The following is a 15,959-nucleotide window of genomic DNA, read 5'->3' as shown; positions in this document are numbered from 1 at the left end:
GATATGAAAATCAGATCCCCCTGCACTCTTCCTACACTGTCCCCACAGGACGCTGCTGATCCCCCGTGACACCAGCGCCCAGGAGCATCCCAGCCTCTGTGGAAAGCGTGCAATGGCCATTTTTGTTTCCATTCGAGAGTGCACAACACCATTAGCGTTTTCCACCTTCCCTTCCCCACTGCCAGTGTGGGGAAATAAGAGTAATAATGGAGGTTTGAGCAACACACACACACACAAATCCTTTCTGTTTGATCCAAGCCTTCCACAGGTCTCCAACAAGAATCACAAACACCGCCTACTAATCATCTCATCGGCAATGCAAATAACCGTCTTGGCCTCTCATCAAGTGTCTCTCCAGCTTAAACAATGTGCCCTTGGATTGCACAGCCCTGGGTGCAAAAGCTGCCACGTCCCTCTGAAATAACCTTGGCATGACAACGCTACGCACGTCACGCTTCGTGGCAGCGGGCAGCGGCCTGCTGAGCACAGCCGCCTATGGGGAGCCCAAGCGACCCCCCAGCTACCCTAAGGTACCCCCATGAGCACTTCTGTCCCTCGCTCAGCACACACGGAAGTGTCAGGTGCCGTAAATGCAGGGATCTCACGGAGGAGGTGTTGTTCGGCTACAGCAACATTCCTTCAGGCCTTCTAAAACGAAACGCTGAATAAGCAACACAGCAGAATGGCTACAGCACCACGTTGGCACTTAAGAAACAGGACCTCATTTGAGACCCCCCAGGGCCCTGCCCCAGGGATGCAGCAACAGTGCTGTTCTTCAGCCCTGTCCCTGGATGGACCTCAGGCTCATGCTCGCAGCCACGTCCCCAGCCCCATCTCTTTCCCCATCTCCTGCTGCTTGATGGACCCTGGCCCTGGTGTGTCACCTGCCCCGCTTAGGGCTGTCGATGGAGTCCATTAGGGCACTCTGAAATCAAATGATGAGAAAGGCATACTTCTGTGAAACATCATTACTGCCCTGCCAGGGAAGTGTGGATCGCAAGAGCTTCCAAAATAAAAAGAAATTTATCTGTATTAGCCCCTTACCCTTGGCATCAGGCCCATATGGCCAGTTCCCATAACATTTACAGGGAAACCGGCATACCGAACAGTGCAGCAAACAGAAGAAAATCCTGCGAGAATCAAGTCAAAAAATACCAAATAGGCCTTGATCCCACAAAAGCAAAGACAAGCTATACCTGGACAAGCAACCTGCAGCTGTAGTGACTGATGCTAACAGATCTACTGTGGCAGAAGGAAGAAAACAGGCTCCCGAGCGAGCATCTGCAAAATAGCACAATTCAGGTTTACCTTCAAATAATTACATTTGGAAAGTATTGCTGGGGGGAAAAAAAGGCGCGTTGCTGAGCACGGCTCAGCCACCGGCAGTGCCCTTCCTCGCTGGAGGGAGAATTGCTGGGCTTCCAGTGCCACTTCTCAGCAAACTCTTACTTCTACTTACAAGCAAGTGCTTGTATAATAGAAATCCTCCTATCAGCATTACCAGCTGTGCCCAAAGCACAGCAACCGCAAGCACGTACCCAGCAAAATCTCAACATTTGCACGTGTGTAAACAGCACGCTTCTGGAAAAGCGGAGAATGCTTTCAGAGTAAACACTGCAAAGATTTTGAGTCCTTTAGGATGTCAAAAGGCCATCATAATCCACCGCTCACCTTCAGCACTTAGCTGCTTGCTCAGCTAAGACGCCCCTGTAACTCACCAGGATCGCAACCACATCTCACGAGCCCGTTTTACTACCTGCAAGGACACCAGAGCTTTGAGAACCCAAGAAACTTTTCCTCTCACAGCAGTCTGGCTCTTTGGTGCGGTACTCTCCCTAATGTTAGCCTGAAGCCATTAAAATACCATCCGACACCAGAGCAGGAAAGGCAGCAAGAGGAACTAATTTCTAAACCTCACCACACGGATTGCAGCCGCTGCCCCAGGGAGGTGAGCAGAGGAAGACGAGGAGCTCCTCACAGCCCCATCAGACCCCAGAAATCCTTCTGGAGGTACGAGAGATATGGAGAAAACAGACATGCTAAAGCACTCAAGCAGAAGATCGTCTCCACCCCAAATTACACACTTCTAGAAACAAAGCAGCCCTCCAAGGCCCTGAGCATACCTCCTCTTAGGCAATTTCACCTGCAGCTGATGGGAGCAGAAGGCTCATCTGCCGAAGATGCCAGGACTTCATATGATGGGGACTTTAATTAAGAGCCCACCCCTGAACAGGAATATCTTGAAAGATGTCTCCTTTTCAGCTTTTGACTTGGGAGAATGCAGGAGGAGGCAAGAGAAAAGGCTGATGCTTTCTCCTCTTAACTAAACCACCTACGCATGTACTTTTTCAAAATATGCCCAGTTAGGACAAGTTGTGTTTGGGTTAAGGAGGCTCTGGAGAGAAGTTCTCGGTCACAGAGGAAAAAAATGGCTAGGGAAAAATACTACAGCAGTGTTTTTGTTAAAGCCTGAAGAAAAACAAAACTGGATGGAGAGTGCTTTGGTCCATTCCTTGATGAAACATACTCCAGCAAAATACCTGTCCATGAGAAAACTTCACAAAGTCCTACACATCAGTTTAGAACTGATGATTACCTTCCTTCTAATAGAATTATCCTTTTTTTTCCAATAGGTGAAATCAAGGGGTCAGGCTCTTTGGTCCAAAGCTATTTATTCTCAGTATTTGTAACATGTTCAGCCGCCTGAATTAGTTCAAATGGAAAATGCCTTTTCCAAAACGCCCAAAACTTCCATGAAAAAAATGTATTTTACCCATTTTTTTCATTTAATAGCAAAATGCAAAATCTGGGCCATATTTTTAAGACAGCACTCATTAGGAGTTAGCTATGCGCTGCCTCCAGTTCAACAACATCCATTATGCCTAAAATCGTGATCATTATTTTCCTGCTGTCAGAACCTTCCCTTTTTCTTTGCAGACCACCTAAATATACTACTTCTGCTTAGAGGAAAGCGTTTGACCACAGTGGCTACCAGGACTGCACAAAACATGGCACAGACACACTCTAGCCACGCAAGCCAGCCTACCAAAATTATTGAACAAATCTGGGAAAGCCGTCAAATATAAAAAAGGAAACGCTGTCTCATGCCGAGCCTACAAGCACACTTCACTGCATGCTTGCTGCACCTTCACTGCACACTGCGGGGTTCAAAAGCCAAACTCAGTGACAACAGCCCAGCGACAGCCCCAACAGGGGCAGAAGCGGCCCCAACGGGTGCAGGCACAGGTGCAGCCTCCACCCCTGTTCATGGACAACCTGTGCCGGCACCCGATGTGCAGTGCAGACCCTCCCTGGGGCCGGGAAGGCATTCCTCACAGCAGTGACAGGAGTAATAATAAGGAAAACGAGAAGGCAGGGTATAAACTGAAGTGGAAGAAAGCTCCCATTGCAAGGCAGGTCATATCCATTTCGGAGTGCTACTCGCAGGCTGAGCCCGGGGGTTTCTTCAGCTGAAAAAGGATCTTCCCCAGGTTAGAGGCAAGCGGGTGTCAGTGCCGGCAGGCTGGCATGCAGCGTGGAGGAAACACAGACCCACGCTGCCAGTCACCGCAAGCCAAATGGCTCCACCGACCTCACTCCTCCCCGCGGGGATGAAGGACACAGGGGAAATTACCAGTCCAGGACCTACGTACCCCTCGCACGTTTGGGTGTCTCAGCGCTACAGGTAGATCTGGAGCTGCTTGTGACAGACTTTTTTTTCCCTTCAGCTGCATCGGGACAGTATTTCAGATCTGATTTACTGTCTAGACACAGCATGGTACCACGCGGTGCAACTGAAGAAGACTGAGAGCACCGGAGCGTGGAAAACAGACTGGCCCAAGCTGGTTTTTTTCCTTCCTTTAAAAACCAATGCATTGTGCAGTCTACATCAACATCCACACGAAAAATGCTCGCTCTGTCCTGCCCCTCAGAAGCTGGCTGCTGAAAAAAATCCAGAATGCAATTAAAACATGGATTCTGTTAAGTTTCACTTCCCTCTGCAATTTTATAATCGTCTCATCCATCAATTTTGAAAGAATATTAATACTGGCATCAGCTGGCTCTCCACCTCTTCTGCTGAGCCAGCTTTTTCGAGGCCCTGTCCCTGCCTCTCAGCATCCGACCACGGGCCCTGTGAGGAAGAGGAGAGGGGGAGGCAGAAGGCGGGGTGGGAAGAGGCCAGCGGGGCACACCCGGCACAGGGGCCACCCCATACAGGAGCTGCATCTGTCCCCAGGGAGCTACGGCAGCTTACGATGCCTGAAGATCTGCCCAAATACGCTTCCCTCGGAAGATAAACACACGCAGAAATTACAGAGAACAAGGTTGTGTCAGGGATTGACTGAAGCCAACGCACAAGCCCTACTGCAAACTCAGATCAAATCCTAGGTACACAGGCTCAATGCCACCTTCCACGCTGGAGAAGGCTAGGCCAGTGATGTGCAAGCTTTTTTTGATTTGCAAAACCTTTTTTTTTTTTGGGTGTCGATCTCTCTATTGATACAAGCCATTTCTCTCAGTTACCTTTCCCAGACTAGACAACCTCCTTGACCCAAAGTACCTGCAGACCAAAGCTGAAAACTAGCCCCATGCTCCTTTTAGCATTTCTCTTCTTTTTGAATACGTGAAGTTCATTACTGAAATGCTAATTGAGTATTTACTGCATTTATTCAACACAGTGGTAATGCAGGGAGAATTATTTGGTGCAAGTTTTTAGCATCTGGCTTATTAATTACTTTGTAAAGGTTTACAAGCCGTTGAGTCATCCAAAACTTTCTAAGATGCTCTGTTCTGTCATTATTTTATTAACCTAGTTTGGCATGGTTTATGTCTATCATGGCCATGATTTATATCACAAACTCCCAAGAACACAAGTCTGACTTTAAAATCATCCTCACCCCGACTGCTTCATTGCAGGTCAGTCTGGTCCACTCCAAGACCAGACTCTGTTGGCAACTGCATTTTGTTTGCTGGTATCATCCACTTTTCCTCATTTAGTTTAATGAAAAAAAAAAAAAAAGCCCAAAATACATAAAGAAAGCCAATTGTTATGCTCATTTGAGCATAATCAGAAATTTCTGCTTCCTCCTCTCTGACTGCAGTATGAGGTTTATACTAACCACCCTCCCCTCCTCCAAACAAAGCTGTAGGAAGAAATTCACTGTAAATTGGTCAGAAGACTGACATGCAGGCCAAAAGCATCTAATGGCTTGCTGAGACTACAGACATCACTTCTCCAGGAAGCAGCTGAGTCGCACCAACTTGCATTTCAGGCTGGAAGCCTCTAGAACCTGCATACTCTTGCTTGCACTGTCATGTCTCTATTCATCCCCAGAAAACAAAAAAAAAAGCACCATCACTCTTAATGAACTGATGTAATTTCAATCTCATATTCAACCCCATAAAATGGCACATCCACTTACGCTTAATTGTGGAAGGTAGGTGGGATCAAGCAAGACTGCATACAATAAAACACTGAGAAACAGGGCAGAACGCAGCATATTCTTTAGGTGTAAACTATTTTTATAGACTTGGCCTAAAGCAGCTGCTTACCCACTGTCTGATCCAAGGGGATGCCCACAGTAATGGCTCTAGACTAAAAGGCAGGAAGATGAATCCCCTAAAATGCTTTATTCAAAGGTATTGGCGCTGGTCTTTATCTACAGTTTGAACATGCAAAAATTGCACATTTAAATTGGAATCAAGATTGCACACAACCCTACCAGGTTATCTAGATCTGCAACCTCTGCAAAACTGTAGGTGGCACTGGCAGTAAAACAAAAGATGGGCAGAGGCTACAGAGATGGTACCAGAGAGCAAGGGGAGAAAGAAGCAGGTGGCATTTGTTAGGGATGCACAGGGACAGAGGGGAAGGATAGGGAGCTGTGGAGGGTGAGTTTAAGGGGATGAGAAACTCGGCTGCCACAGAGGGAAGCGCAGGATGGACACAGGCAAGTCAGAGACGAGTTCAGGAAGCACCAGAGTTCAGCCCACTCCATTCTTAAACGGGATCTGAGGGAATGCTGGCTCAGGGCTGTGAAACCCCAATACAGGAGCAGATGACGGGCTGAGCATGTCACCCTGCTCTGGTGACTATGACCATCCACAGCCAAACAGTGCTCCTAAGCAGGCTGTTATCCCATGGGTTAGAAATTAACGCTACAGCCCAATGGTCCTCACCCTCTGGATGACCCAGGTCACTGCAGTTTCAGGTGAGAAGACTAATTTTTTTGTTTTCTCTCCCTTTTCCCCTTGTACATTACATTAAAACCTAGCTATGTTAAATTTTTAATACAAAGACTGCAAACTTGAGCAGCCCAAAATAAAGAGGTACCATAATGAAGACTGTTCATACAGCCTCCATTCAGCTCCTGGATAGATCTGCACTGATTCTGTCTCCAATAGTGGTCATAAATCATTTGTGTCCTGGAAATCAACTGCTTCAGGAAAAAAACGGGGTTGTGCGACAAAAGTGACGGCTGCCTCACTCTGTGGAGGTCAGAAAGATCAGTGAACGAGGCAACGCAGCAAGAGAAGAGACAGAACCACCTTGCTTGAGGAAGCTGGACACACCACCTGCAGGCAGGAATTTCCTCTTTCTTGGCCCCACAACCTTTGTAAGATGCTCAGCAAGTCCCTGAAACCAGTTTTTCTTCAGGTGACCCCTAAGGGGGCAGTCCCCACCCTCTGCAAAGCCAAGACTTCTAGAGCTAACCTGCAAGAGTGCAGAGACTTTACAGCCAAGGTCAATCATCCCTGTGCTTCCAGCAGATGAACTACTACATCATGCCAGGTATTCTAGGGTGAGTGAAAATTAAAATCATCCCTAAGCATCTCTTTGAGGCAGCCAAAATTGAAGGTGTTTCAGTCATTTGAGGTTCATATGCTCATCGCCTCCGTTCCTCAGCTATGAAAATGAAGACAGTACCTGTACCTGAGATGTTGCAAGAATAAGAACTTCCCCGTCTGCAAAGCCCCCGGGAAGGAATTAGCAGCGCTGCTCAGTTCAAGGTTTGGGTGGGGTGTAAAATGGAGAGATGTGGAGACACATGCAGAAAGTAAATGTGAGGACGAGACAATGAATTATGCAGTAATTACCTATCCACTGAAAGAGGGACTCTGTGAAAGGGGAAAAATGATGCAATTATAGAATTAAAGATTATATCATGATGCAGATGCAAAGGGGAGCTATGCAACGTTAGTCCTGGCACTTCCTTGCTTTTGTCCGCCTGATTTTGTAACCCCATTGTTCTCCTAATGTCATTATTTTGTAAGTAATTTAAACGCAGCATAATTATGAGCTCATATGTTTATATCTTTTCATCATTAATAACATGTGGAACAACTGGCAGACCCTGCTCCCAGCGTGATTGATGCCTCCAGCAGATGGCTGTGAACGATTCTTTTCCTTCCACCTCTATCCAAGGTAAAGAGCAGGGAGGAGAGAGGGAGGCTATTATTTAAACTTCAATTCCGTGCACAAACATCTGGGGGTTTTGGGGTTGTTTCAGAGGAGGAAAGCAGGGCCAATATCAATCAGCTGGTCTGAAACGAATCATAACGGATCAAATTTAAAGAGCGGAGGCACTGAGCAGCTGATGTGCTTCGCCCAAGGTCAGAAGGAAAGCTCCCAAGGCCTGGGTCCCAAATGACCCCACTGACAGCCTTCTGCCCAAAGCCGCCGAATCCCTCCTACCTCCCACATTAAAACTTGCTTTAAGTATAATTATTGCCTTTAACTGCAGGTCAGGGAAGAAGCCGATCTCCTCCAGGCTGTGTTTGCCGGTAAATGCAGTCAAGGAGCAACTTCTGAGAGCGTGTCAGAGAAAATACAACTGCAAGCAAACGTTAGGGTTGCATGTGTTCATCCCGGATAACTGTTATATTGGGTTTTTTAAGTAAATTACCCTGCGCGCCTCGGACTTCAGGCAAATTGCCAAGGCATTTCTCAGAGTCAGACGAGTCTGGCTCACCCTGCTTCATGAGGGAAAGCAGCTGCAACAGCAACAACCTAACTTGTTTTATTTGTGGATGATATTAGCTGGCAAGAGGCAGCGCGCCTGACAGCATGCTCGCTATGTAGCCTTCATGCTTTTTAAAAAGTCTTATTTGTCTTTGTATGCCCCCATTAACAAAGACACACACACCCCTTTTCTTTTAAGTAGTATTTTTTACATCGTCTAACGGGTGCTGGCAGCTACTATCACAAGCTTAGACGCTCTTTTGTTCCTAACAAAGCACGCTTCGCTTCCATCTTTCCCCATGCTCAGAGAGCAGAGCTTGCAAAACCCGGCGCTATCAAGCCCCTGAGGTGCAGCCAGTCAGAGCCTGCAGCGACCCAGGCGCTCGGGCCACACCAGCCCTCTCCCGTGCACATCTTTTGGAAAAAAGTCCGTCGTGGTGGTGGAACCTGCAACCTGCTCGCTTTGGTTTAAAACCTAACAGAGAAAGCAGTACATCATCGCTAAATGTAGATAGTTAGCACGATACGGTTAAGAACAGGCAGAAATATTACAGCAGCAACATTTTGGCCCACAACTGCTTCTTTCAGGATTTCTCACACCAAAGCACCGTCAGAGGAGGGACCTTGTCTGGTCCGAGCCAAGAGCCCATTCTTAGCTACCAGCCATCTAATGTGCCAAGCTGACAGTGGTATGCATTGGTGCCCATGGAAGGGAAAGGAAGGGGTGCAAGAAACGTTCTCCTTCACTAAGTGCCACATCTCTAGCAGCATGCTCGGATGCCGGAGGTGCCCAGCCCTGTCTCCGGCAGGTAGAGTTGGGGGAGGGGGGCGGGGGGAGAGAACAGCATCCTCCTTTGCCCTGCTGGCACGGCTTGGTGCTCCACATCCTGCATAACCCACGATGGGGAGCCAGCTACACAGTTCTTCCCTTCATCTCACCTTGACAGATGCATCTGATCTTAGCTGCATCACAGGCTGTCTGAAAACAAGTGGCATACGGGTGTTTGAGATTCAACTCTCTAGGCCCTCTGGGGTGACACTTAATATTTTGACATTAGAGAGTGACACTGGTGATCTCTGAAGAGCCACGCTCTAGGCCCCAGGACAACAGGCATGCATCGTCTGAAGAGCAGCAGCAGCAGAGAGGGTAACAAAACATGCACTGGCTGAGGAATTGCATGTGCATCCCACATGTGCTCCTTGACACCCTGACCCTCTTATTTCTTACATCGCTGCCTGAACAGATGCCTGACTTTTCCTTCAGTCCAGGTCGGGAAGAAATGTGCCCACCGCACAGCTATACTGAAAAGCTGTCTAACTCAAGCACAGCCTGGGTGAAAGTTAAGACTGCTTTTCCTAGTATAGTTTTGCCCAGATTTCCAAGGCAGACCACCCAAGACCCCCATGCCAGACCAGCAGCAGCTACGCCGGGGTGCTCAGCAATACGGAAGCGTGTCCCTGACATGTCACAGCACTGCATCAGCCCAGGTACACACCTGCCTAAAGTAACCATGGGGAGTGGGCTGCATGGGAATGGGAGACTGTATTCGCTCATGGAAGCTATTTTGGGGAGAAACGTCTGACGCTGAACATCATCTTTTCATCAGTGTCAAATTAGCATTGAATTCAACAGGATGACGCCAGTGAACACCCAGATAATCACGCTGCCGTAGCACACGTGCAAGTTTGTGCACACACACACACCTCTGCATAAGTCCTGCCCAGGCTGCACGTTCCCATCTGCTCCGATGCTCACCTCCGTTCAGCCCAAGGTGTCCTGGAGGTCAAGGAAAGCAGGCTCCAAGCTATGGCTGTCAGCCTGCCAGCCTTCCTAAATCTCAAGTGGCTTTAGCTTGACAAATAAAAGGGTAGCCGCTCTGCAAGGAGGCATAACAAGAAGGCCCCATCTGCTGGAGATATGTCTCCTCTGCCCTCCTGCCCCTCCATCACAGCCACTGCAGCTCCCTCCAACATCACCCCACACCAACCCCTGCCCTGGAGACCACGCACACCTCGCGAGGTGGCCAGGGCTACAAAGGTGCTGCATGTTTCACCACCATACACGTGATGCCAGGCCGGGCAGCTGCTGGCAGGCAGAACGGGGAACGACTGAAACCCATCTCCTTCTCTTCAGAGAGCACTGCTTTAAACATTTCCCAGCCAGCCACTGATCTTACACAAAAACAAGTGGGAAATTAATGGTCTTCCAAGACTGCCAACCATTGGTGCAATCTGGTTGAAACTGGCAAAACGAAAAGGGCAGGAGACAGACAGCACTCGTTTCCTGGGGAAACAAAGTTAAAATGAAATAAAGCAAAACCAGATGAAAACTGTGGTGTGCTTGATTAGTGGCGTTTCCATGATTTGTTCTGTCGCCTTGCTCAATCAAGCGAGCTGCACAGCACACACTGCAGTGAAGCTCTCTAACTGCCTGGGTTTTGTGCATCTGGAGCAGGAAGGGGCAAATTACAAACTCATTTACATCTATCTGCCCTGTTAGTCTGAAGGGGCAATTTCTGCAGCAGGAAGACAGGGAGGGCAGTGTCATTTGCATCTGAAAGGGGTGAAATGCCTTGTCAGAGCTGAAGGGCTGTTACACAGCTTAAACCGTGGAAGCTGCTGGGGCTCCTCTCTCCTTCAGAAGCCCCAGCCCTGGATGTGATCTCATCCCAGAGATTTCAGAATCTCTCTCCTCGCCATCCCTGGCGTCCCCCAGCCCATGCTGCTGGCGCTTGGCCACCTGCACCAAGAGGGTGCCTTGGCAGGGGTCCATTTTGCAGCAGTCGGACCAGCAAATGCTGAGCCCTTGGCCAACCCAGGACATGGGGGGATGCTGCAGCATCAGCTTGCACTGATGAGGGCTGGGAGGGTTTCCTCTAACGCCGCTTGGTTTGACAGACCGTGCTACAGAGCTACATCGGTTCCAAGGGCTCCTCTGCTCCCTTCCCAGAGCCCAGCACAGCAGCAGAAAACCTATTTGTGTAGAAAATAGCATCGGCAAAGCAAGCAGGCAACTCCGGACAGACTCAGAAACGGACTCAGAAACAGCTGTGGAATTTCTCTGGAAGAGCAAAGGGCAGGAAAGTCCAGCCTCCCATCCCACTTCCAGCCCACCCATCCACCGGATAGAGGCAAAACATAAGAACAGGAGAGAATTTAAGGCATGCCAGGATCCCAGACTCCGGGAATTAGTTTCCCACGTTCTCCACAAAAAGAGAGCACTAATGCACAAAATCTACTGCCTTGAACTTGGATTGCACACCATTTACTCAGCTGAATAACCAGGCTCAAGCCACTGGAATTACTTGCCTGAATAACTGCCACTTGATGCACAGAATGGCCGCAGAACTGGCTGACAAATAAATACAAGTATACAGAAGGCAATGTAAGACCACCCTTTTAAAAGGCTGGTGCCCTCGGCCAGGTCCCGAAATCAACGGCCATGTGGTCAAACCCACAAATCACTGGGTCTTTGGTGGAGTCGTGCCAGCTGCTCAGGGCATCATCTAGATCACATGCATCCCTCTAGACCTGTATCCTCACCAGGCACCATCAACTGATGAGGGTCACAGTCTGAAAAATATTTCACTGACTTAGAAAACTAAGTTTTGCTTGAAAGGATGGCTTGAGCATTTAAGAGTATAAGCTTCATTAGCCTCCAGGAAGACTTCAGGTCCCAACCGCAAACTAATCTTCCTTAAAACTCCAGCAGAGAAGCACTACTGCTCCTACTCTGTCAGTATTGGTCCTAGGTAAGGTCAGCTCTTCCGTACGGAACCCAAACACGATATGGCATTTGTTCTCAGCACCACGCAAGTAAAAAAGGTGTGTAGTTCACATCCCGGAAAGCTTACGAGAGGCAGCCCCGAGCTTAAAACCTCTGCATGCAAGTTTGCTTGTGAGTATCCCTTTTTAATTTCACTGGTACAACACACATGACCAAAGTTAAAACTGTGCTGAAGCCTCAGTCAGATTCTGACTGATGGAGCTCTTGCTCCAGTTCATCGAGGGGTCAAGGTGAGAACCCTGAACAGAAGCCAGGAACAGGTACGACAAAAACATACGCAGGGATTTTGGCAAAGCTGGAGGCCCAAGTGAGTCACTTAGGGAAGGGTGACCAGCACCCAGAAACATCTACCTGCCCGTTCCCTGCACGCTCTGCTAAGCCATAGCATATCTCTGGGTGAGCGGCTCGTTCTGAGTTATTACATTTGCATGTATAATTTAAGCACACTATGTTAAGGCCGAAATAATATTTATTGTCCTGCTGGCATTTCTAATCTGGATATTCCACAGCACTGTCAAAGACGCTTCATAACACGCGTATAAAACTTCTATCAGGTGTGACCCAACCAACTTTCCTCCCCCCAGACAAGCAGCAGAAAACAAACACCTTTGTCATTTGCCTTCACATACCTGGCAAGCTGTCCAAACCCTCCGACAGGTTTGAACCAGAGGTTTGGGCTTTGTAACTACACTGCCAAAAAAAGCATGTGCGTGGCGGGAATTTTCCACACAGCCCGGTCCCGACAGTCACGGACACACCAGTGCCACCAGTGCCACGGGGACAGCAGCAGCACAAGGCTGTCCCAGCTCCGTAGTCCTCGGCCAGGGCTACTTTTACGTTTTGCCTTTCATGCAATTAACAAGAAGCAGAAATCCAGTTGCGAACCGCTACATAGCCAAGAACGGCGTTTCCAGCAGAAGCTTTTTTTTCCCAAGTTGCTATTATTATCATCCCATGAGCTCTGCATTAGTTCAGACTCAGTGGGCATTTGAAAAAGGCCCGTGACCCCAGCCTGGGTACAGAAAGGCTAGAAACAGGACCTTCACATACATCAGGAGCTGGGAGGTTACAAATATTTTCCAATGGCCTCAATCAGACCCAAAACCTAAGCAAATCCGTATCACAAGAAAACATTTCTGAAACGTACTATTAAAAAAAAAAAAAAAAAACCAAAGAAAAAACCCAAACAAACCATATCGGTGAGAGGGAGGAAAAGAGTTTCAGCGAGAAAACAAGAACAGAGGAATCACTATGTTTATACTTCAAATAATGGGACCTTATCAAAAGCCTGTTTGCTTTTTTTTTTTTTTTGTAGATACCTATTACACAAACACCCACCCTTAATGCCTCCCCAGCTCACAGCCTGTGGCACACATCTTAAGCGTATGCACATTTCAGAAGAGGCAGAGAGCTGTTTCCGAAGAAGTCCCTCCACCGGACGGCATGTCGGAACAAAGCGCTCGGGAGATGGATGTCAGCAGGGTTCGTAAATCACATTTTTTGCAGCTCGACCTCAGCCGGGAGGCAGCACCTAACGCCGTAACAAACTCTGCGGAACGGGGATCCTACCTGGCCAGGGGAGGGGGGGGTTCACGCCTCTCCTCTTGTCTGGTTTAAAAAAAAAAAAAAAAAAAAAAAAGAAAATTAAAGCCTTTTTCAAAAAACCCGGCGAGATGTCTAGCACTTCATGACAGCACCCGAGTTACCGCATATCTTCTCCGCTAACTGCCAGCGTAAGGGAGGGGAAATTAACAAAAAAAAAAAAAAAATCAACCTAAAACCAACACCAAACCTCCAACAGAAACAAAGGACACCCCCCACCCCCCCTCCAAAAAAAATAAAACCCCACCCTTCTATAAGTTATCCGAATTTACTTGCTCACGAAGCACAGGGATAACCCTCCTCCGCTTGAAGCCCGCGCTGATGCGATGCAGGCGCGACCCTGCCGGCTTTCAAAGTACCCTTCGCGCCCCGCCGCCCTCCCGGGCAGCACCGCGCACCCTCCCTCCGCCCGATCTCCCGCACCTCGCCCGCCTTCGTCCTCCCCGCGGCGGGGGCGGGGGGGGACCGGCGCCGCGGGAAAGGCGGGTGCCGGAGCCAGGAAGCGGCGGCGGAGCCCCCGCTCTGCCCGCAGCGGAGCCGTGCGCGGCGGGGCCGGGCAGGGCAGGCGGTTACGAAACCCGCGTCTCCCCCTCGCCCGGGCGGGCGGGATGGTGGGGGGCATCCGCGCCCGCGGCGGGGAGGAGGGAAAACCACCCGCTGGATCTACCGCAGACGAGCATCGCCCGCTGCCCCCACACACGCACCCCGAGGGGGCCGGCCGGGAGGGGAGCCCCGCCGGCGGGGAGCGGGCGCCCACTGACCTTGCCGCCATCCGCCGCCGCCGTGCCTGCCCGCGGGGTGGCAGCCCCGCGCCCGCCGCAGCCGGCGCCCTCGCCCCGCCAGCCGGCGCCGCCCCCCGTCCCCGTCCGTCCGTCCGTCCGTCCCCACCCCCGCCCCGCCGGGGTGCGGGGCCGAGGCGGCGGAGCCGCCCCGCAGCCCGGTGCGCTGCCCCGCTCTCTGCCCGGGTGGGAGCTCCGGGTGGGAGCGCGGCTGCCCGTCGGAGAGCGGCGGGGCCGAGACACACCCCCCACACTCCCCCCGCCGAACCGGGCGGGGAGAGGCCACAGCCCGGGACACCCCGGTCCCGGCGGCCGGGAGAGGGAAGATGCGGCGGTCGGGGGGCAGCTCTGTGGTTGGGAAGGGCTCTGCGGCTGTAAAATGCAGCGTGTTCTGCCTGTCGGCACAGGGCGAGGGGTAACCGCACCCGAGCACATCCCACACACCCACCAGAGCTGCCGCCACCAGGTACAGGGGGCTGTTAAAGACCCCACGCAAGGCAGGTTCCCAGGCTGGAGTAACTGGTGCCTTCCAGCCCTGAAGACCTTCGTTCCCAGCTGGAGGCTTAGATCTGTGTTACTGCTGCACGTTAGAGCAAGTAGTAGGTACATGTGGCATGTTGTCTGGGCGTAGCAGCCGTTGTCTGACCATAGCAGACCCAGAGCTGGGTGAGGGAATAAGGCCTCCCTTTTATTCATTGCACCATGGCCTATGCCTGCTACAGAGCATAGGACCACGGACTTGTTTCTGCGCTGCCTGCAGAGAAAACAATCCTATTTACATCAGCGGTGAAAGAAAAAAAATGCATATGTACCTCCTAGTGCCTCACACGGGATCAGTGATGGCAAAGAGCAAGAGCTACAAATGGCAAGGGCAGACATGCGTCCTTCCACTCCTCACTGCCTCGTCTTTCTGCAGAGCCAGCATTGTTTTGGGGCAAACAGGTGTGAAAGCAGACATGAAGGTTATCCAGGTGCTGGCTTTGGTTAGAAGAGCCCTCTCCTCCCCAGCTTCTGCAGCTCCACGCTGAAAGCATTGCCTGTGGAGGAGCAAGGCCTCTATAGTCAGCAAAAAAAAGCAGTTTCACAAAAGTCTACTTGGTTTCCTCCCCTTCCTTCTCCCCCCTCTCCTCTGCAATGGGGCTATTTGCAGAGCAGGGTCTCCAGCAAGCCAGGCTTATCACTCCGGAGAGACTACAGTGCATTCACTGGTGCAACTCCAGGTTCTGCCATAAATATTTAAAACTCAATTACCACTTTCAGAATGAACATTCAAAGCAGATTTTCACATCCCACAGTGTTTCTTGGTTCAAACCTTCCTAATCAAATAATTGAGATAAGACAGAAGCAAAATAGGCCAAATTTCAGCCACCAGTTTGAGTCTGGTTCCTCCTTCATGTCTGCCTCTGAAGTATTACTCGCTACCATCTCTGACCTCTCACGATGTATTTTACACCACAGGCATCATTTTCGCACATGCAGCTGACTTTCGCTTCTCTGCTGATCGGCTAGAAGGTCTGTGTGAAAGATTTTGCTGCTCTCCCCTCCCCCTGCCCAGCTGATTAATCTGAAGAGCAAACACTAAATGCTTCTCCAGAGGCTTCCCTCAGCTGGGCAGGGGGACGGGGCTGCCTGCCACCCCCCCTCAACTCTTGGGAACGGGCCATGACCCATGGCATGTGCCCCGACCCACAGCATCCCACCCCAGCCACTCACGGTTCTCCAGGTTTTGTTCAGAAAAAGCCTTTGAGATGCTGGGGATGGGGCTGCGCGGTTGTTTTTACAATTTAAGGAGATCCTTACGCCAAATTCACATTTGGTACTTGTGTAA

General features: G+C 50.2%; 1 protein-coding gene across 6 annotated transcripts in view; it reads right to left on the bottom strand.

The window, feature by feature from the left end:
• RNF152 (ring finger protein 152) overlaps positions 1–15,069 on the bottom strand; it is a 46,051-nt gene extending 30,982 nt beyond the window's left edge. The window contains exons 1-2 of one of the 6 annotated variants that reach the window (XM_074576127.1): positions 14,114–14,210; positions 13,320–13,358 (exon numbers count right to left, since the gene is read on the bottom strand). Coding sequence is in view for 1 of the 6 variants with exons in the window: in XM_074576133.1 (XP_074432234.1) it covers positions 13,320–13,358; positions 13,625–13,974 (389 nt within the window). In the remaining 5 variants the exon portion in view is untranslated. Of the gene's footprint in view, positions 1–13,088; positions 13,359–13,624; positions 13,999–14,113; positions 14,211–14,943 lie in introns of those variants that run through there. The other 5 variants (XM_074576124.1, XM_074576133.1, XM_074576126.1 and 2 more) reach the window with 5 other exon arrangements.
• Between the last annotated feature and the right edge of the window lie 890 nt (positions 15,070–15,959).

Source organism: Larus michahellis, chromosome 2, assembly GCF_964199755.1.
Source record: "Larus michahellis chromosome 2, bLarMic1.1, whole genome shotgun sequence".
Taxonomy (NCBI): Eukaryota; Metazoa; Chordata; class Aves; order Charadriiformes; family Laridae; genus Larus; species Larus michahellis.
This window is presented reverse-complemented; position numbering and strand designations above follow the sequence as displayed.